Raw genomic sequence first — 22,468 nt, forward strand, 5'->3', positions numbered from 1 at the left:
TTTAGTTGCACTTCATTCGAGTCCCTAAATTTGGTTCATTTTGGTTGGCATTTCATTTGGCACAGAGATTAGTTGGGTGGAGGATTATAAATTACAGAATTTTCTTCCCTGCTTTTTTGCAGCATTAACACCCAAACAAACAGATGAGCAACATTAGGCTGCTGCGCTCCGTATAAGCGTCTTCGTCAAAGCCCGGGATGAAATAGGAAGGAAGTGTGCTCTCTTATTGAGGGCTTGTCTACAGTAGGACTTCAAAGTCTTTTGGCTGAATGCCTTTATTTGAAAGGGCTCCCTGAGGAGAGCAGCCACCTGGCTTGGTACAGCGACGACAGTCAAATCACAGCAGCAGGGGGGTTTTGAGTATTTTGCGGCATCAAAAAACAAGCTGCATGGATTGGATTGTCATGGCAACTGGGCTGGTTTAGCGTTTGAAGTGAAAGGAAGGAAAAAGAAAGAAGAGAACGAAAGAAAGAGCAGGAGTCTGTGTACCATTTGACTCATACAACAAATCCCTCACAACATTTGAAATGTCAGTTCACCAGAAGCATCATCATTTAAATGTCTCAGCTGTGAATTCTCAGTAACAGTAATCGATCTAGCATACTTTAAACGTATAGAGCAAATCAATGACTGAGAGATTAAATTAATGCTTTCTGACCCGTGATTATTTTACTCACAGAGACAGTTTCAAAGATCAATTAACTACCATGACCGACTGTGACCTCGGATTTCTGACTCCATGATCAAAAAGTCCAACATCTGTGACATCCAACAGAGGCTGTCTACTGATCTACACATTTTATTGACAGTGACCATAAAAGTCCATATGGAGCCAGCTCATCAGGAAGTGCTCCAGTGAGTCAAACACATTCACACTGGATTAAAAAACAGAAATAGAAGACAATTTTCACTCCATAATTTTAAGACTTCTGAATAAAAATAACAATAAGATAATCTAAATGTAGCATATGATTGTTTACTTTTTAAATGTGGGTGAGGGAAAAAAGTAAAGATATTCCTTAAGAGACTTTGAATTAAGTCTGGAGTGATCTTTGGACAGTGCTGTCACAGTGGTACACACTTTATCTTTTTTAACATCCTCCCTGACTAAAGATGGATGCTTTACTGCATCAGTTTTTTTGGGTTGTCGTCATGATGATCCTGCTGTGACAGTAACAGTATTTGGATTTTTCTTTTAAAAGAGAGTGCCTTGGACCTTTCTTTTAATGCAGGTTTAAAAGATGTTTTAAAGTCCCTTCACTTAATAACACATTCCCTTTTTAGCTATTTACACCCGTGTGTGTATGTGTGTGTGTGTTGTTGTTGTTTTTCACATGAGGTTAAAATCAGATGTAAATAGTAAAACAGAAACATGCAAGAACAACTATTACACATTAACAACAATCTCCTAGTTTAATTAATGCAACATTTCGATCTGCTTTTGCTGGACATTTTTGTCACTTTTCAAAAGTAACCTTGACGACGGCAGCACAATGACACAAAGCTTAAAAGGGGAGTGCAGAATTTTGTCGCTTTATAGATATAAAACTGAATGAAAAACCAAAAGTGTCTCAAAGGGGACGCTCTTTTTGTGATTCATTTGCATTTGTCATTTCATTAGCCTCTTCTAAATTCTTTAAAGTCTTTTTATCGATCCTTTGTTTGTGCAGCAAACCATGTGATCATTCGTCTTAACTATTTAAAAAAAAGACAAAAGGTCAATCATTTTGTCTTGGCACTTTCACATGGTTAGAAAGCATTAGCGTCAGGAGGACGTTTAGCCAATATTAGACACAAGAGATGAGGAAGAATTGAGTTGTCATTTTGCGCAGTCTCCATCTCACATTTAGATTTCTTTTTTTGGGTCTATTGTGCACCACATGCAGCCTTTACTGGTCCAGCTTGGTAGCACTGTTAAAAAGAAACCAGGCATAAAGAAGCTGACGCTGACTGTTTCGGTTATGTTGTGATGCACAGCTCAACCAGCAGCTCAGCTCTGTCACAGCCATGCAAATATCTAACTGACAGCTACAACAGCAGCCTGACCTCCGCTGCACATTTAAATCTATTCAAATCACGGCCGTGACAGAATGACAACTCCAGACTGCAGACAAACGCTGCTGCACCTGTGGGCCTATAAGCTACAGAACCTTACATCTGACATTTCATGCTAAAGGTTTGAATGTATAAATAAAAGAAAAGCTTCACGTTTTGCACATCTTACATGCTGCCTCGGATTGAAATGACTCCCAGTTGCCTTGGAGGATAATGCAACATGGAATATATGAATATTTGAGTTTTCTTCTTCTTCTTCCTTGCACGCAAGATGATATCAGAAAATGCAATCTTGCAGGTGCAGGTAAAGATAAGCAATTAAATAGACTTTTAACAACAGTTGTTATTAATACTAAAGCATGGTTACCGTCATTCCATCAAGAGAAAAGGAATTACTGGTGTGAAATCGAGGTGGCTACCCTTAGAGCGCTGCAGCGTATTAATGCAGCAAAACCAATATATGAGCAGGGCAGGTAATAATGAAGAGGTAATCAGCGTGTCCAAAGACAGTAATGATAGAGCGTGCAGAGAGAGAGAGAGAGGGAGGGAAAGACAGAAAGAGGAAAGAGCGTGAGAGTGAAGCAGACCTTTCAGCTGACTGCAGTCTATCGAGCAGAGATTAAGTCAATTTACCGGCATCACTGTTAACCATACATCTCAGTGCTCCACATCAAAATTTCATTAAGCCCTTTCTCTGGTACCGGAAAGACATGCATACATTTTATACGCTTGAAATAAAAGAGCTTTTTTTTTTTCTTTTCACATTGTTCAAGTGAGTGGAACAAAGCGGGTAAAGAGAAAGTCGGTGTAATCATCTGAGTCATCCTCGTCCAAGGTAAGTTTCTTTATTTGCCACGCACTCTCTTCTACCCGCTCGACCTTTTTTCTGCTCCAGCATGAATGAGTGCAAGACCTCCAGCAATCAAATGATGAGAACTCAATGTCAGCGTGCTTTCTATGTTGAATGAAAGGAATCAACAGAATATGGAAGAAAAAAAAAACTGAATCGGTAAACTAGAAATAGGCCAGCATAAATGTTGCAAGTTAGACTAAGAGAAGCTTAATCATCCTCTTCACTCAGACAGACAGTGAACATTTGACCAGACGAACATGAGCTGTATTCTGTAAGCAGAAAATCGAACTGTACACAAGCTCTCAGTAGAAGCAGAAGCATTATATGATATGGTTTGAAATCAAGTCGTTAAATATCTATAGCTTCAGATTTCTTTGTTTTTACAAACATTTCAACCAATTTTTGCTTCCCCAGTTTTCAGCAATGAAGTGCCCAACCAAAAACATTCAGAGCAAAGTACACACAATTATCTCTTAATATTTTATACCCAAATGTTGGTTCAGTTCACGAATGACCAAAATAATAAATCAGATGGTTGTTAAAGTCATGAAAAAAAGACATTAGATAAGTTACAAGAGTGTTCGTGTGAGCTGCTTTATAAGGGAATCAGAAATAACAGTAGATACAGTAGGTCAGGTAAATGTGCTTCATTCACAGCAGGTGTAGTCTTCAAAGGCAGTAATAACAATGATAGGAAAATACTTAAATTATAATGTTGTTATCCTTTAAATGTCAGTCAGAGGAATAAGAGTCAATATTTTGTTGGAGGCGTTGGCTGCAGAGCTGATGCAGTAAGTACAAGTAGTGCAGCGTCTGGATTTAAATGAATACTTTTAAAACATTCTCAGCTCCTCAGATCATGCTGCTCCGTCTCTTCTTCTATCCTCCAAAACCTGACGATCACTGCACAGCTCTAGTGTCAGTTTATCATGAATTCTTGGCCCTGTCGTTCCAATTATTATCAACAAATATCAATGACAAGCTGGGTTTTTTAAAAATAAATCTGTCAAGTTAGCAATGAATAAATAAGCAATATCCAGTTACATTTTCAAAATGAAACTTGCTGAACAACTTTTCACATTTAATGACTTGTGCACATTAAAAAAACAATGATGCAGCGTTTAATGTTGCAAAACTGTTTCATTTCACTCATGTTAATTCACCAAGACTGTGTTTATTCAGAGGCACGAAAACTAATTTGTTAGGTTTAAAATTGTTATGTTCATTAATCTACATAGCATAATGACATGTTTTTTTAATGAAGTAACTAACCTTGGCCGTTGTTGGCCATTTGTTTTTACACAGGGATAAAACCCTGACCTCCTTGAAGTCCCATTCTTGTTTGATCATCCACTTCACCGACTCAGACCCCAAGAGGGATAAGATAAGAGGACAGCTTCAAAAATGATACAAGAGGTTTCTGTACAGCTACATATTTGGAAACGGTGGTTGACTGACCAGGCTCCTTAAGAACTTGGAAAAGCTAACAGCAGGGCAGGGCTATTTCATGTGACTAAATTACATTTGAAGGTAGTCTTGTCCACTCTGTGTGTATCCCTACATGTTTTTACTGACTCTGAGCTTTCGTTGTTATCCTTCACATGCTGCATCATCACCATAATTTACAAGCCATGTGATTGGCTAAGCTTATCACTTGAATCCAGGATGTCAGAGCTGCTCAGTCAGAGCTGCTGCCATCCCTATGTCACCTCTGTTACCCTGGCAGACTCAGCCGAGGAGCAGGGATTCAGACTGTTGGCACCAACGGAGCCTTTAATCAGCCAAAAGACTCTAAACGGACAAAAAAGCCCTCTTTCCGGATCTGCGACTCAGGGTATTGTGAACCAACTCCAGTTTTTCAAGAGAGGAAATGAACAGAACCATGTCCCTCCTCCTACCCAGTGTTACTTTGTGTGTGTGTGTGTGTGTGTGTGTGTGTGTGTGTGTGTCTGCCTGTCAGAGCGTGTATTTACCAACCCGTACACCGGCACAGCATCGAATAAAAGAAGTCCTAATCGGAATTCAAGGAGAGAAACAGGGCTAACTGAAGCGCAAACAAAGGCTCCTGAAGTCACACAGTACCTACTAATGCAGAAGAGTTTGGCAGCGCTTCTCTTCTTCTAACACTTTTCTTTTTCTCCCTCTCACCCTCAGCTCTGATAATGAGTGATTCACCCGACAATACCAACAAGTTCTCATTACGTGCAGGCCAGTGTTGCTCACCTCTACCCTGCTACGGTTAATAGTTTACATTCTCTTGTTTTATTGGACGGCTGAAGCTCTGATCTTAGCTGCTGTTCGTGTCACCTAATAAAAAAAACTGGAGGGTGTAAAATAGCCTTCTTTTGTTTAACATTTTGTTTTCGGGAACATTAGCTACAACCAAATACTCTTCCAGTCTGGCTTCAACATGGTATGTAGTCTAGCTTAACTGTCATAATATTTAAGTGCTTGAGTGACAAAAGGTTTTGTTCAGCTCCTTAAAACCAATAAACAACATCTATAAAGATGTAGTAGCAAAAACCTATGGCTGGCAATAATAAAGCCCTGACCTTTAGCTGCAAGCTTCAGCTATTCTGTGTTTATTACAAAGTCTGACCCTCTCTGAGCGGCTGTAGGCACATTATCTGAGCACTTTAACCCCAAGTGGAAAGATTTCACTTCCATGATGAAAATATTTGAATGAGATTTTTTAAAGCATTGCATGGATAGAAAACCTTGATGTCAGTATTCAGTGTAGCAACATTGTGGTATCTTGGACTACAGTAGTCATTGATGTGGCATGGCAGGTTAAATACAGTTCATATGTGACAATCAGAAGCGCTGCATATGGCGGTCGTTTGAAAAATTCAATCTTTCAGCAACTGTAGCTGTATTAAATGCTTCAGATCAGCCTCTACCGTTCTCCATTCTGTGAGCTCTTTTGATTCTGAAATAACAGCCTGCATTTTGTATCATCTGTGCACCTAAATAACAATACATACAACACAATAGTCACTTTTTCAAGGAAACCTGACTGCTGGAGATACAAATGCAACAGTTTTTGCCAATTTATGTGACTAAATTACAGATTTTACAGGAACTAGCTGCTAGTTGAAATGAATATACTGTGTTTCTATGAGAAGGTCAAATACATTATATAGTACAAACTATAACTGACACGATAGAAGAATACTCTGAACTTTTGTCTCAGGCCATACATGCGTGCGTGCTGCCACTTCTTGCCACCATGTGTCATCTGTCATTTAGAGGACGCTTGACAAAGCATGGCTCCCATTGGGCAGCAACTAAATAACTTATTTGAAGTGTCATGTGTACTTATTATCCAACTATGAAAAGGTGCAACGCTGAAAGCAAGTGAACGATGGGTTGGCCGTGTGGAAGAAAGAAGAGCAAGAGTAGATTAAATGATTGACTTATTTTGGTGTGATGTTTTCCTTTCAACGAACATAACCATTGATGTCGACTGTGTAAGTTGTAGGAATGCACGCTTGTGAAGTGGTGAGCGCTGTAGTCTCAAAGCAAGAAGGTTCAGGGTTCAAGCCTCCAGTAAGAGAGAGAGAGAGAGGCCTTTCTGTGTGGAGTTTGCATGTTCTACTCCTGCGTCTGCATGCATGGGTTCAAAGTATGTCACAATCCAAAGACATGCTTGTTAATAAATGACTACAGAATTCCACCCAGGCGTCAATGTGAGTGTGAATGGTTGTCTCTATGTCAGTACTGCGATTGATTGGAGATCAATCCAGGATGTACCTCGCCTATCGCACAGTGACAACTTGGATTGGCTCCAGTGCACCTATACAACCCTAGATAATAGATGTAATAACCTCATCACTGAATTAAGTTGAAGTTTTGTGGATTTAAAACAATATTTCAGCCGACATGTTCTCACTGAAAAGCTCATCAATCAAAAACCAATTCATATCTAATACAGCTCACAAAGGGATGTGATACAAGTCATTTTGCTCATCATGATCACATTTTTTGTTTCCTTGTTCTTATTTCTCTCCCTCTTTGTTTTCCTCTCTCATTCCTGGTACAGATGAAATAGGGCCTCTATGTGCCAGGCTATAACTTGGCAGAGGTCACAATTCACTCTCAGTCGATTGGCTGCAGATTTATGCCTCGTCTCTCAACACCGTATAGCGCTGACGGAGGTGGAGGAGTAGCAGCCTGGGTAATCACAGAAAATTGCTGTGGTGGGTGAAACAGATGTGTGAACTCTGCTATGACAGAGCTGCGAGAAGAGAGTGTGTGTGTGTGTGTGTGTGTGTGTGTGTGTGTGTGTGTGTGTGTGTGTTTGTTTCTGTGCTTCAAGTGTGTATTTTCCTTAACATGAACCAAACACAGTCTTACTCACGCTCCAGATTAGGGTCGATTTGAGGACTCATTCAGAAATGTCCCACACACGCCAGCTGCCAAATGTGGGAGTGTGGTATTGGCCTGGGGTTAACTGTCTTTCACCTCTGAACATCATTCAGTGCCATATGCTGAGTGCTCGTCCAATGAATGTCCTGAAACTGGCACGCTGCTGGAACATAAATCTCCTGAGAGAACGAATTTAACCTTTTGTCATAACCACAGTCTGCCAGGAGAGCACACACACACACACACACACACACACACACACACACACACACACACTTCCTAACAGACCAGGAAACAATGATATCAGTTCCAAAGTGGCTACATTCTCCAGAATATAAGCGGGGGCTGAATAACAATGTGACATTTCCAAGGTGTGTGCTGTCGCATGGCAACCATGGCAACTAAACTAAAGGCTGTTAATTTGTGTGAGTCAGTCCACCTCTCAGCATTTGACAAGCTCCTCCCCTTGAAGGCACACTCAACCAACAGACAGGAGGAAAAATATTTATAACTTAGCAAAGAAGCACCTGTTCCTGTTGGACATTTCAGGAATGTGTTTGGGTATGTTAAGGTGTCTATAAGTGCTCCGGTGTGTTGAGTTTGGTGCTGGAACGCGCAATGATGAATGTCATCAACTCGAGCATGTCAAATGAGACTTGTTACCATGGTTATGTAACTGGTAAATGTGAAATGGTCGACCATAATGGAGAGTGGAAACAGACGTGGATTGTGTAAAATAACACAGAAGTGATGGTGATGATTTTGCCTTCTTTTGTTTCTGAGCAAATTCTTTGTGAGCAGAAGCCAAACAATTACACTCTTAAAATAGAGGCTGAACAAATAAGTTAATCTGTCACCAACACAGTTTCACAAAAGCGATGTAATTGCCCATTTCAAACTCGCTGATGCAAAACTGCTGAGAAACTCCAAAGGGAAATATGATTTGAAAACTCTGAACAAGGAACTTGAACGTAGGAATGCACTATATTTGAAAAACTGACACTGGGATGTCCAGGAATATATTTTGGAGAGAATATATAAAAATATGCAATTAACAATAATAATTTAGATTTTTTTTCATTTAAGGACTTAAAACATCTTTCTTCTAGTCAAAAAAACTTTTATATAAAGCACACTTTCTGCCCTTCAAACACATGAGCCAGAAGAGTCTGTCGAATGAGGGGTGTGGCACTGTAGTTCCTAGAGAACCTCCTCTTTTTGCAATCTTCGTATCTTCTGAAGGAAACAAAGTAACGTTGCACGTATGTACATTTGAAATAGTTCCTCCTTTTTAACTATGGGCAAAAATATGCTTTATCTGTGTGGTGGAGGCTAAACCGGTCTAAATCCACAGCTGTGGACGGTGAAATCTTAAGAAATTAGGGCACGGAGCAGCTCTGTCATGCTAACTTTCTGACTTTTATCCATGCAGCATCTAGACAAGGTACCACTGATGGCAGATATACTCTCAAGAGCTGCCTACAGGAACTTGAGGCCTACCTCGAGAACTCAGGAGATATTACCCGTGACATTAGCTGTGTCGTGTAAATGTTTACAGACAGGTGATACCCAGACTTAGCATGTAAGGCCAAAGCTGTCCCCTATGTGCTCTGAGGAAGGGATGCAAATGTCAAGTAATTTAATGTAAAGTACACTTTTTGAATGAGAACTTTGGAAGGTTTTTTTTGTACCAAGCTGTTAAAAGTTTGTAGCATGATGTTTTAGTTGATTAGCCTTCACAATGTATTTTGTATATATGACTATTTCATATGTGCACATCACAACATACTTTTCCTAAACAAGAACCTCACCTGTAACGGTCACTGTGTTGGTATTTACATTGAGCTGACACACATCCCTGCTGTACCACTGACCATTTAGTATTTAATGTTGCTATAGTCACTATGATTATCATAACAATAGCATCATAGCTCTCAGTGCCGTTGCTGCTGTTGTTGTCTAATCTCTTTTTACTCCATCTGTGAATGTGTTTTGTGTGTGTGTGTGTGTGTGTGTGTGTGTGTGTGTGTGGGGGGGTGTTTGTATTCAAAACATCGGGTTTGTGTAAGGAGAGATCGGACAGAAACATAAAAAGTCAGCCAAATGGACTCTGAAATAAACACATGCAAACATGGCTGAATTACGACTGCAGGAGTTCATGTAGCAGTTCCCTGAATAAAAATACAGCATTGTGCACAAAGGGCTGCAAGCTCACATCGCATGAGAACCCACAAAATTTGCACCTGTTCCTATCCCCAGAGGACGGATTGTTCAATACCTTTCAGCTATATCACGCTATATTAATTATCTTCAACAAGAGGTGCTTTGTTCAAGCTCCTGTTTTGGCAAACACCCATAAGTAAAAGGGAGAGGAGAGTGAAAAATCAAATACGTTTATCTTCAGATCAAGGGTGTCTTAGCTCGCCCCATGAGCTGCTACCATCATTAAGTCACCTCAAACAGACTCCATCAAGAATCAATAAAATGATCTTTTACAGTTCTGACAGGTCTTACGCAGAGTATTTCTTCTTGGAGTCAAGACAACTTATTGTGACTACAACAAAGGCTTCAAGATGAAACTAGTGGAATCCTTGAGTCATAAACTCAAAGGGCAGCCAGGAACAAAAAAAGCAAAGAACATCACGCATAAACACATTTGACATTGAGTTTTTACTGCTGTCAAAACGACACTTCGTCTTTCTGATGCTAACATATGGCTGAAATGCACTGCTGCATCGGACTGATTGAAGAACTCATGACTGGATTGAAAAGCCAAACCTTGGTTTCTATGACTCAATCAAACAGGCCAACATATACAAAGGCAAGTGATGACACTACTGTGCAAATCTCAATGAGGTCCTAATCTGTGTCATAAGGTCCGACGCTAAGTCCAAAATCCTAAAGCGTGTATAAAGAGTTCAAAAAAAGTCACAAAGTAATCATAAAAACATGATTTACTGCTAGCTGTGCCACAATGAAAGGAAGCTAACGTTAGACTTAGCCAATTGTTTAAAAAGAAACTTAAGATCACATTCAAAATCTGTTACCACGCCTGTTAACCTTATGAGGGCGCATTGATTTTAAGTGTGTTTTCATGCAGAATTCACTAACTAACATACACTCTAGCGTTCATTTTATCCACATGCTGTGATTTCATTTCATTTGTGATTTCAAACACAGTTTGAACGTTAAAGCCTTCATTTGATATCTAACTGTATGTTTTGTGATGTTGTCATCAACCACAAGCAAATACCACATTTTTAAATGTACCAGTGCAAGCTGAGGAATAAGTAATCCCTCTTTTTTCTGCTTGTGATTGCAATTTTATTCGCTTCTGTCTGACTGACTCGAAGTATATTGATTGATTAGATATAATGCTATCCTGTGGAGGATAACGAGTCATTTTAAGTCAAAAGGGTTAATTGGCAAATTGAGTAACAAGTTGGAGATGTTAAATTGCCTGAAATCACATTCATCATTTGTCCGAGTCACTAACTTGAGTATGAAGCTCTCACACACTTTTAAAGGTCTAAAAATATTAAAGTAACACAGACTAAAACTGTGAAAAAATTAATAGAAATTATGTCCGTTGAAGTTTTTTCCATTCCAGGGAGGAAAAACTCCTCCTCGTCTCCCGTACAGTTAAACTTGTCCCAGGCGTACAGTAAACAGTACAACTAAAAATAAAGTAAATAATAAGAGCTGCATCCATCAGCGACAGTGAATGTTTGAAAGAGAGCACGGTCACAGTAGGCACACTGAGTGCAGTTCTGCTGTGCTCCTGAAGAATCTGAGGAATGCTTTAACTCTGCAGGCCATCGGGCCGACTCTCCAACAAACACACACATTACAGCCGGACACAGCATCATAACTTGTTTAAATTGGTCTGGTGGACAGATGTGCAGTACCATCAAGAATGATGTGAGAGACAACATGATATGAAACATCGTTCCGAACATACAAACACATGTTTGTATGAGGGATGGGTCTGCAGCCTTTCTTTGTGCCCTAATAGAGTTTGGTCCCGGCGCTGGTTGGTATCAATTTGAGTTATAATGTGTGTGGTAAGGCTGCTCTCAATGCTGAGACACAGGACACACACACACACACACACACACACACACACACACACACACACTTTCTTCATTGATTGTTTATCCCCTCTTCTTTTTCATGTCTATTTACAGTAGGCTGCCATCATTATAAAATACAGTAGCGTTCCACTCATAGATGATGTGTGCACGTGTTTGTGTGTAGAGGCGTGTGTGTGTGCAGAGGTAAGGTCTCGGTCAGCACTCCTGTCTGTGCTCTGGTACGGCTGCAGTGAATATCCTCATCTTGGCAAACATAAAATCAATGGCAGCTATTAATTAGTCTACCTCTGGCTGCCTCTGCTGATTCAGTCATACACACAAATAGAACAGGAGCACATTACACTCGTCAAGCTGTTCAGAGTTGGATTGGATTTTTTAATGGAGCTGCTGGATAGGTAAACTTGAATGTAAATTAAAACAGTAAACATCAACTTTACCAAACAGGAATCGTCTCTGAAGACTACACACGTTCAAGGTACAACTAAAGGACGTTATATGCTTTACAAAATCATATATCATCTGGTTTCTGAAATTTCACAACTTTGTTCCTGGTTAATATGAAAGACTATGAACGAAGGGAGAAAAAAAACTGGGGAGGAGAAACAACACAATGCACTATGGAATATTCTCACAGGTGTCATGTTAAGCACTGCAGGTGCAGCAGTTCAGATTTCTGTCTCTTTTCTATCACTGCTCTTTACGGGCTAGAGTCAAAATGAATAGGAACCTCAATTCCTGTTGTGTTACTAAGATTATAATTAAAAGATTGGTCAGGAATCAGGATCATCAAACGCACAATAAGAAACAGCTAATAAAAAAGCCAATTGGAAGCCCTCATTACTCAAACATGTCATGAACAACACATCAAAGAAACAAAAAAACCCTGACAGTAGTCTGTATAGCGTCCGCATTCCAAGTAAATAGATGTCGTTTTAATCTTCTCAGGTCTGTCTAATCCATTCAGGCCATTTCTAAGCCCTTCATCGTTTCCCATACAGCTTCTGATCCTTCTATAATCATCTAAATTGTGATATGATAATTTGTTCAACTCCAATGCCAAACGGGTCCACCACAGAATACCAATCAGGTTGTCATGGTGATGAGCAATGCTGGTGCAATGACAGAAAACAGTGATGAAGTTGGATTGCTCCAGGCAACTGTCTGTGAAATGTGTGGACAAATGATTCTTCTGCTGTGGCAATAAACCAGCTCTTCAAGCCCGAAGCACTGTAATATCCCACAGCAACATAATTCAAAGACAAAATCGATCTTTTTAATACAATTCATGTGATATTATCAGGGTATCTTACGTTATGTACATTTTGTAAACACAAATGTCCATGCTTCATCATATTATCTGTGCCTGGATCTAAGCCTTAATTAATTGCCTATCTTTTTTCGGGCAGCTGCTGAAACCCCTGCCATATAAAATGAGTCATCTTTTGCTAGACCAGAACAAAACAAAACAAAAAAATTATGCTGAAAACGGGGCAGACTCATCCAGGCATATCATTCCTATTTTTATTTTTGGACATGTTCGAAATTCAAACATTCTGGGGGATTTGGGGTCAAGGTATGCTTAATGATTTAAAGGCTCTGTATCTTGGTTTAAAGATAGATAATGTAACTACAAATCTTTGTAAAAATACTGCTCTTCACATGAAAATAACTGATAAAAAAGCAATTATAATGAAATGTTACAAACCTGAGCCCCCAAACCTCAGTGGATGGATGACAAAAACTTCAATAAAATGTTGTAATGGAAAAGATGACTTTCTCTCTGAGATTTAAAGGAGCAACTTTTTCTAAAAAGTGGGAGAAATAGACCGACTTTGTTGCAGAGAAAGAGAATGTTTGCTTCTTGTCACTCTCTTTGGCCATTGAATTATTGTCTTTTTGCTTTTAATATGTTTTAATAATTCAAAACATTTGGGATGCTGGGAAAAGTGTGCTTCACAAGCCTCAAGGCAATTTGAGACTAATTGAGTTGTTTGCAGTAACTCACCTTGTTCTGGTCGGTCCAATACAGGTAGTATCCTTTGGGGTCGACTGTAAGAGTCACCGGGGTCACAGTGGTAGAGTCCTGGAAGAAAACGCAGGGAGAGACATCTGGAGTCAATGTGTGCTTACGTCTCTGTTTCCCTGTCTAAGTCCGTGTTTTTACATGAGTGCATGCTTCAGTGTGAGTAGCAAAATATTCTCTGGGCATTTATTCATTTCTCAAGATCAAAGCTAAGTTCTTGTTAAACTACATGCATACCGGAATCTAAAATGACATTAAAAGTTCTGTTTATGTTGCGAGCACGCACACAATCCTTTCCTTCTAGGGTGCTTGCCTCCACCATGAGCTGGCATCTCCACAAATGACAAAGCAACTTGGTGTGTGTGTGTGCGCACGTGTGTGTGTGTGTGTGTGTGTGTGTGTGTGTGTGTGTTCGTGCGTGTGTGTGTTTGAGAGAGACTGTGTGCAGGTTGTTACACAGCTGATGTTTCCATTTTCCCCCTCTTGTAACAGACAAATGCTTTTTCACAGCTCCTGCATGCAAACTGCTCAAAGGCTTTACACACACACACACACACACACACACACACACACACACACACACACGGTTTGACCCTGAGGCATACATGGCAACACCAGATATTATTGGATGCATCTATAAAAAGACAGAGCCTTAGCTTTGTGTTGTGGCTCAACAGTGGCTATGGTTGAGCTGAACAGTAGCATATTGTCCTCCTCAGTCAGCCATGGCTGTGAGATCACAGAGATGGCAGCCGCTTTTGCTGCACAAAGTGTCTTCATGTGGCGTCTAATGATGTCTTATCACAGCACTGGGGGACAGAGCTAAATGGTCGGCATCTGCTGCATGCTTGTCATACTTGGGTGCGACCCCGTGAGACTTGCGGGGTAGCATATCATGAAAAGTGTTGAGCTAAAGTCAGGAAAGGAACCTGGGTTATACAACAAGTACTCAGAGATCATTTCAAACTGTTTAAAAAAAACACCTGCTGCATGGGAAAAGAGCGGCCTCCTTAGATGACGCTCTACGCCATGGCCACCAAACATTGCCGTGAAATAAAATTATTAGGGGGCCTCGAGAAAAATCGTTTTGGTTCTGTTCACATGATTGAACAATCTCTGCAGGCTTGATTGAATGAAAGGACGCAGCTCGTACCAGGGAACACATGCAGCATATATACACCTGCAGACGCACATACGGTACTTCAAGCCTGAGGACAGGAAAGAAGCCTTCATGGTTAGATTTGACACCTCGTACCAAGTGCAGCTCCATATGTTGCAACTCCACTCAAGTTACAAATTCAATATCTTCTCTTGAATTTGGGGTGCAATTTATCCTCCAAAAGACATCAGATATTTCAAGAAACTTTTTAAAACATAGACTTGGAGCAGTCCTTTTCAAGTTAATTGCTTTTATAATGATAAATAATTCCCTAAGTGGGTAAAATGTGGCGACTGATGCACTGTCTGTGATGTCATTGAGAGAGTCAGATGACAGCTTAAGAGCAGTGGGGATCTGCCCAAAGATGTGAGAGCAGCTTCTTCCCTAACACCTCTTCTTCACCATGGCCACCGCTACGAACACATTAAGCCATTACGGACTCCTTTTCTCGAGGGTCTGAACATTTACGAAAAACACAAGTACTTACGACAATGTGGATTAGAGTTCAGAGTGATTTGTGGAGATTACCACCTTCCGCTAGCTGTGCTGCTCGTGCTTTTTTATTGTCGTTTGACTGTTTTGTGGATTTGTCATTAATGGGAAGGCGGCAGCAGCAGCTTTTTCGCTGAACTAAAGGGAGATTAGCGACTGGCTTGTGAAAATACGAGCACCCTGAGGGAACCAAACCCAGGCAGGAGGCATTACCGTCTTTGCAGCGTAGAGTTTGTACCATTAGCCATCACCTGAGGGGCTGTGTTAGAGAAGGGGATTTGAGCTCAACATATTTCTGTTTTGTATGCTAATGACATATTCTACTACTTTAAAGGGATTTTTAGGTTCCCTGTGTGGGCTGATAATATCTTATTCAATACACACCAGACTAGAGGGGGCTGATACAAGCTTATAAATATCTCTGTTTACATGCGCCCGGCATCATCTTTCATATATTCCACACATCTTCGCAAGCGGCTGTCAGTGATCTTTAAGACTAAGGGTCCCTCTGCTAGAAGCGTTGGATGCCTGCCTACCCTCCACTCTCTCTGAACAGGAGCAGCCTTATGACAGCCATCGGTGCTGAATTGGGCCATTTGAACTGAGTGAGTAAAACAATGTTTTGAACTACAACCAGGAATCTCCTGGGCCATTGCAGCCACAAGTTGTCTTCAAGTGGCAACAACAAAAACACACAGTGTGAAAGTGTGTGTTTGAGTGAGGGACAGTGGGGAGGTCTGGGACTTTTGAGGATTTCACAAACACTTCGAAAGGTTTGCTGAATTCTGCAGGCTCTTCTTCACGCCAGACAGTCTGATTCAGAGACCTCATCGTGGCTGTCGTTGAACGAACACAGCAGCTATCTAAACACAGTAACAAACAAAAACAAAAAAGAAGCTTGACACATTTTTTTGACCACACTGATGTGATGCTGTGAGACAAAATTAGCCAGTTTCACATTAAAAAAAACCTTACACAATTAAATTTCGGAACTGCTTAAACAATTTCTTTTGGAGAGGGTTTAGAGGGGAGCCCAGCATCCGAAGCAGCGATAAGAGGAAAATGATTTAATTCAATTCTTTTGCTCTTGCAATCTATTACAGCCCTCTCTGGCTCGCTAGCTCGCTCGTCTGCGTGATTCTTTCCATGAATGATACAGAGAGGAGAGAGGAAGGAAAGAGGGCACAGGAAATGAAACAGAGAAAGTATCCTTGCGTACGTATGTGTCAGAGGGGTGTGTGTGTTTTTACAGGAAAGGCCTGGTGGGCATTTGGTTCTGTAGATAGGCCCACATGCATAAACTACAGTACACAAACAAGGCTGTTAAGGGGAAACAGACTCCCGCCTCTTTCTCACACACACACACACACACACACACACACACACACACACACACACACACACACACACACACACACACACACACACACACACAAACCACCTTTTTAGAAAATACTGACCAGAGGGCTGAAGGGGTGAGCGCTCAATCTCATTAGTAATTATTAGTTAAGGAAATGCTTAAGCTTCCTTGTTTTAGCAAAAGATTGATGATTGACAGAGTGGTAGGTTTGTAATTGTGCATAATTTCCTCTCTGCCATCTGTACTGACCACATTCACATTCACACCAACAATCATCCATCTGATACCATCTGCAGTGCTTGAATCACCTGAGCTTGGTGAATGTGATAATTTCACTGTGAATATTTTAGGGGCACATAAACAAGCTATTTAAATTGTCACTTATAGAAATCTCATAACGCAGCCCAATTTGTATATCAAGATCTCAAGGCATGTGTTCATCTTCTTAAAGCCTGACCCATAAATCTGTTTGCTAACAATATATCCTATTTTTGTACAGAACATCCTTTCTTTTTTAACTCATGCGATGACAATTCCTTTGATAGATTAGCGGATCAGAGGATTAAAGAAAATGTACTGTTTACTATGCTGAGAGTCAATACATCTTTCCAATCAGTTTCAAGCCGAAATGCTAAACATCTGCTGGTTTTATTTTTATAAATATAAAGATTTGCTGCTTTTATCGGCTATTCATTCAAGAAAATGAGGTCTTGTTTCTTTGAATTGGGTGGATAAAGAAACAAGTTACAGACACGCCTTTGGCTCTGGGGAACTGATGAGTTAATTCATGGGTTAAATGTCATTTTATGGACTTGTTGATTAATAGAGAAAATAATCAGCAGATATATGGATGATGAAAATGATTGTTAGTTGCACTCCAAAACATTTAGCTCTCAAAAAAACCCGAAATAGGCTTGGCTCTCATGATTTACATTCATTTAGATTTGTTTTATGAGATTGTATTGGTCCTGTGGGGGCGGCTGTGGCTCTGTTGGTAGAGTGGGTCGTCTCACAACCGGCAGGTTGGGGGTTCGATCCCCAACTCTTGCAGCAACATGTACGATGTGTCCATGGGCAAGACACTTAACCCCGAATTGCTCCCACTGCTTCGTCAGCTGCGTATCAATGTGTACGACTGGTATTAATTACTTCTGATGGACGCTTAACATAGCAACCTCTGCCATCAGTGTGTGAATGTGTATCTGTGTGAATGTGTGACCTGCCGTGTAAAAGTGCTTTGAGTAGTCAGAAGACTAGAAAAGCCCTATACAAGCTCAAGTCCATTTATCATTTATTAATTACCTTCACATGAGACAATAATAGTAAACTCTTTGTGAATCACCAATCCAGGTGACCAAATGGACCATTATTTGTTTTAGAATAATAACCATCACTACTCTCTTAGTATTCAATTGCTCCAACAACAAAGAGCCATTATTGTTTGTAGAAACCAGGGGAATGCATTCAGTAATTCATATCAGACAGACTGTGGGTAGGTGTGAAACACAAATCAGAGAAAGCCTCTTTCAGAATAGTGGAGAGCTATAGTGGTACCAGCGGAGGAGATGGAAATAACCATAATATGGTCAAGCCATTAAAAGGTCAATGAGAAGTCAAACAGCTAATCATCTTCAAAGGATCATAAGAAGACCAGCAGATTTGTTGTTTGAGACAGGTGCAGCAGTGCGCCATAGCTACTGTTTGTCTATGTCTATAGTACGGCTACTACTGTCATGTTTTCGCAGGCTACTCATCAGCAGCGTGTAATCAATTTTAATCAAGGTCACTGCACTTCCAGCTACACTGTTAGTGTTTCGGACAAAACAAGAACAAGCTCGATGTTTTTTTTTTTTCAACTGTTGCCTTGTGGTTTCACGCTGAGCCTCGATACGCTAATTAATTGTTAATTGATAAAAACGTTTCCAGTGGAAGGGTGAGGGGCGAGCTTAATCAAAATGTTTAGTCTGAATTAATGAGCGGGGCACACATTCTCACACACACATGAAGCGCTGTCAAACACGCGCGCAAGCACATACACTTACTACAAATGGGAAATGTAAATAATAAAGCACATGTCTGAAGACGATATAGCTCCTGGATTTCTTCATACATTGAACCATCAGCATCTGCTATTGCAGCCGCCACTTAGAATGACACCTTTTGGCTATATTGCATGAGTAGCCTTTGTCACACATTGTACGTAAAAAAAGCGTGCATAAATCCTCCATCAGTGGAAACAAGCAAAAACACACTGCCGGAGTCCTGTGCAAAATACTTACATCATCCCATTTCATAAATTTGTTGCCCTTTCTCAGGCTCTCGGGGACGGACACTGGCTTGAGCTGCAGCGCATGAACTCCAGGCTGTGCCCCTGCCATTGACTCATCTACTCTTCTTGACGCACGGCACGGCTAGAAAATGACTCACTTCACTCTCTTCTACTCTTATTTCTCTTCCCTTTCTGTGGCAATCAGCTTAAAAGCAGACTGTCGGAAGCCCACTATTGCTGCCAGTATGTCATGCCCGCATTGACGGCGGCGGTGGCGCGTCGCAGGCTTTGGAGAGGCTGTGGAGGCGGACGTAGGCGCAGCGGACAGGGGCCAATAACGGACTGGCGGACTGACTGAGCGACATGCAGCTAAAGCGAAGACGAGGAGAGAGAGAGAAAGGAAACGAGAGAGAAGGAGGGGGTGATCAGAACGAGTTGCAGTCTGGTTTAAAATTGCACGAGTCAATGTAGGGACGGGATCAATGCTTGAAGTGATCTAGCGCCTCCCTGCGTCCGAGGCAGTATGATATTCGTGAATTGCCCCAAGTTTGTTTGAGTACTTTTGAGGCAGGGTTCCCGGAGGTGTTGGAGTCCGCATGTCTACTCTCAGCAAGTGCATGCAACAACATGTACCAAGTTTGGGTAATTATTCTAGTGTAAGTTTCAAGGTTTTTTTCTCTGGAAACTAAAATACATTCAAAAAGGTTTTGGTGTTGTTAATAAAAAATAATATACCTGATGTCTTCACATCTAACCTGTAATATATTCTGTCATTATGATTTATCCTTTGGGTGCAGAAGTACATGAGTCACTCCTGTAAATCTTCATTTGATCTTACACCAAAGCTAAGGATAGTAAACAATGTCAGGACTTCAAGAGTCATTCTAATATATTTGTTTGGACTTTTCAAATTGAAATTGCAAAGTTTTTAGGCAGATGATGAAAAGGCAGATTAAAAGGCATTCAGTTGTGCAACTGTTGATGTATGGGTTAATTTTGAAGGTAGCTTATGCACATTGCAACATTGATATAAAGCAACCAGACTCTTGACTTCTTCACTTCCCACAAGGAAACAAGTAGCCACAGGCTGGTGCAGAGTGAATGGGAGGCTTAATAAATGCTTAGAAGCAGCAGCAAGTGATGGAATAGTTTTCAGAGAAGCGGTAAGACGAATGGCGCGAGGAATGATCCACCATTACCCACAGTGTAATGAAAGTAGATGTTGCAGGATGTGAGTGCAGCAGCAGACACGGTTTGATTAAAATAAAATGAAGGGATTTCATATTTTGCCCACCAGAATTGTAATCTTGGGATAAAATGTGCAATTACGCTTTGAAATATGAAGACTATTACATGGGGAGATTACATTTACATAAAATGCAACACAAAAAGTGAAATTGGTGTAATACAACTTTTGTTGTGGGGGGTTGGATGTTAATATTCTTTTGGCTGGGGGGAAATTGCAAGCCTTAGTTTTTCCATTGTGTTAACCAATCTATCCTCATCATATAAGATTTCTCTATGCATAAGCCTACAGATGGTAACAGGTGCTACTTTCATTTAAGAAATCCGTCCACACCCTTCATCCAGAATAGGTTTCTGTTTCAGTGCCCACATGTGGCTGTTGGGCTTCTTACTAATTCATGATGAAACTTCTTTTAAGTTTTGTGAGTCACAAGTGTGTCACTGGCTTTAGGACTTTTTTTTTTTTGTAGTTCAACTTTCTTATTAAATAAAACATTAAGCCCTTCTGGGCTTTGTACCACCCACACTGTTTATTTTCTGTCATTTCCAAAAGCAGACAGCAGACTCCTCGAGTCCTCGGAGCAGTTCTCGCTGTGTGTCTCTCTGTGGTCACTCGCTGACCATCAGACACGTCAAAGAAGTCAAACCTGTCAAAGTTTGACGGGCACTTTTCATGTCGGTTGTAACAGTGGTTTGTTTGGGTTTGCTCTCTGTCATTAGTGATTGATTAATAGTGACAGTTTGGGGACTAGGCCCTGAATGGAGTCAGAGTTAGGTGACAGCTCAGGAAAGTGAGAGAGGGATACAAGTGTGTGAGAAAAAGAGTGAGAGGAACACTACTAAGGCAGAAGAAGGGAAAAAATGCTTTCACATTGACAGGAAATTTTTTCTGATGAGTCATAATTCCGAAGTAGAAGCCCTTATTCCAACAAGAACACATACAGCATACTGTTGTACCAATGTGGAGACACATTTTTTTATACTACAAATGAGTCATTGTTATCCTGCCTGTCTCAGACTTCGGTGTCTGTCATCCGTCTTCCTATCAGCCCTGAGGTTCCAGCTAGCTCTAAAATCAGCCAAAGCGCTCTTGCATGAAAGACAAGAAGCCCACAGAAAGGAAATAATTGGATTGTCAGTATATAAAAGCACTAAGACCACAGTTTTTCTATCCACTTCATTCAGGGACTCTGAGATCTTAAAACAGATTTCCTCATTGTTCTTTGGTTGAAACAAATTCCACCTGGATGTTGTGGAAGCAGGAATCAGAGCTGCATCAGGAAGAATTGATGTGTTTGTTAGAATTAAGAAATCACTTCTTAAACAGGCCTCTGTCACGAGTCCAAAAAAATGACACACAAAAGCTGTAGCCTTGTTAATACAGTGCTCACACACATCCTTTTTTTAAAACTACCTTTCCCCTGGAAGCCGTTACGAAATCGCTCATAGCCTCTGCTACAGTTACTGACTTTCTCTTCACCTGTAGGGGAGGCCGAGAGGCAACAATAGGTGAAAGGATCTGTCTGTGCACCACCTCGGGCACTGCCAAAAATGGGACCCTGATGCAGCTCGGTCTGTAGACCACACACCTCGCGTGCAAAGGCTCAGTCCTGACTGCATCAGCATCGGGTTCTGGTCAAACTTTTTTGTTTTGGTGGATTTCATCCACACACTCTCTTCCCTTCATTTGCTTTCTGTTGTCACTTTAGTATCTTTTAGAGGCTAAAGGACAAACAAATAATCTTTAAAAAATACAAGTAAAAAAATGTATTTGTCCTGACTCTATAGACCTTTGTTGTCCATGTTCAGCTCTATATCTCTGCAGGTGTAAGTTCATTGACAATAAAAGAGCTGTTTCCCTTGTATGTGTTCATGTGCAGGAAAGTACTGTTGCAGAGAACAAAAGGCAATTTGGGGGTTTGTTTGAGCACCACCTTGTGCACTGCGCAAAATGATTCAGCTCAGTCTGTAGACCTGCAAAGGGGAGTCCTGACTGCATCAGCATCAGGTTCAAACGTCTGGCCTTTTGGTGGTGTTTTTTGTCTTAAGTAGCACATGGCGACGTTATGGACAGACAATTGTTTAGAGAGGTCACAGTGCAATGCCCTTTTACCTCCATTTCGATCGGTTCATTCCGTGAGTCAGAGTAAGTGTTTTTGCCAGGTTTGAAGAATTCTTTGAAGGGGTTCCAGAACTATTCTGTTCAGAGGAGTCATGGACAACACAAAAAACATAATACCTCTGGCCGCAGCTGCTGCCTGCACAATTCATTGACATTACAGAGAGTCTTTTACCTTCATCTTCGTGAGGAAAGACGTTTTCCCTGGGGAAAATAACACACCGAAGAGGAAGCCTGGCCATTTTCTTAATGAATGGCATATATTTTATGTTGGTCATCTCTAGTGCCTCATGCTAGTACTGGATCTTTTTTTCCCCAGTCAAGTATAACTACCCAAATAACTCGTAATAAGTATATGAAACCATCATTTGTGCTCTTAAAATTCTTTCCTGCAGTAATATTTTATAGATCTAACTTTACGTTATTTTGAC

At 40.7% G+C, this 22,468-nt stretch overlaps 1 protein-coding gene across 2 annotated transcripts in view; it reads right to left on the reverse strand.

Annotated features, from left to right (window-relative positions):
• The window catches only part of LOC132985196 (1-phosphatidylinositol 4,5-bisphosphate phosphodiesterase beta-1), a 115,670-nt gene extending 96,848 nt beyond the window's left edge, over nt 1–18,822 (reverse strand). For both annotated transcript variants that reach the window (XR_009675027.1, XM_061052441.1), the window contains exons 1-2: nt 18,684–18,822; nt 13,376–13,453 (exon numbers count right to left, since the gene is read on the reverse strand). Coding sequence is in view for 1 of the 2 variants with exons in the window: in XM_061052441.1 (XP_060908424.1) it covers nt 13,376–13,453; nt 18,684–18,782 (177 nt within the window). In the remaining variant the exon portion in view is untranslated. The remainder of the gene's footprint in view (nt 1–13,375; nt 13,454–18,683) is intronic.
• Nucleotides 18,823–22,468: the final 3,646 nt, after the last annotated feature.

This window comes from Labrus mixtus, chromosome 12 (genome assembly GCF_963584025.1).
Source record: "Labrus mixtus chromosome 12, fLabMix1.1, whole genome shotgun sequence".
NCBI classification, from domain to species: Eukaryota; Metazoa; Chordata; class Actinopteri; order Labriformes; family Labridae; genus Labrus; species Labrus mixtus.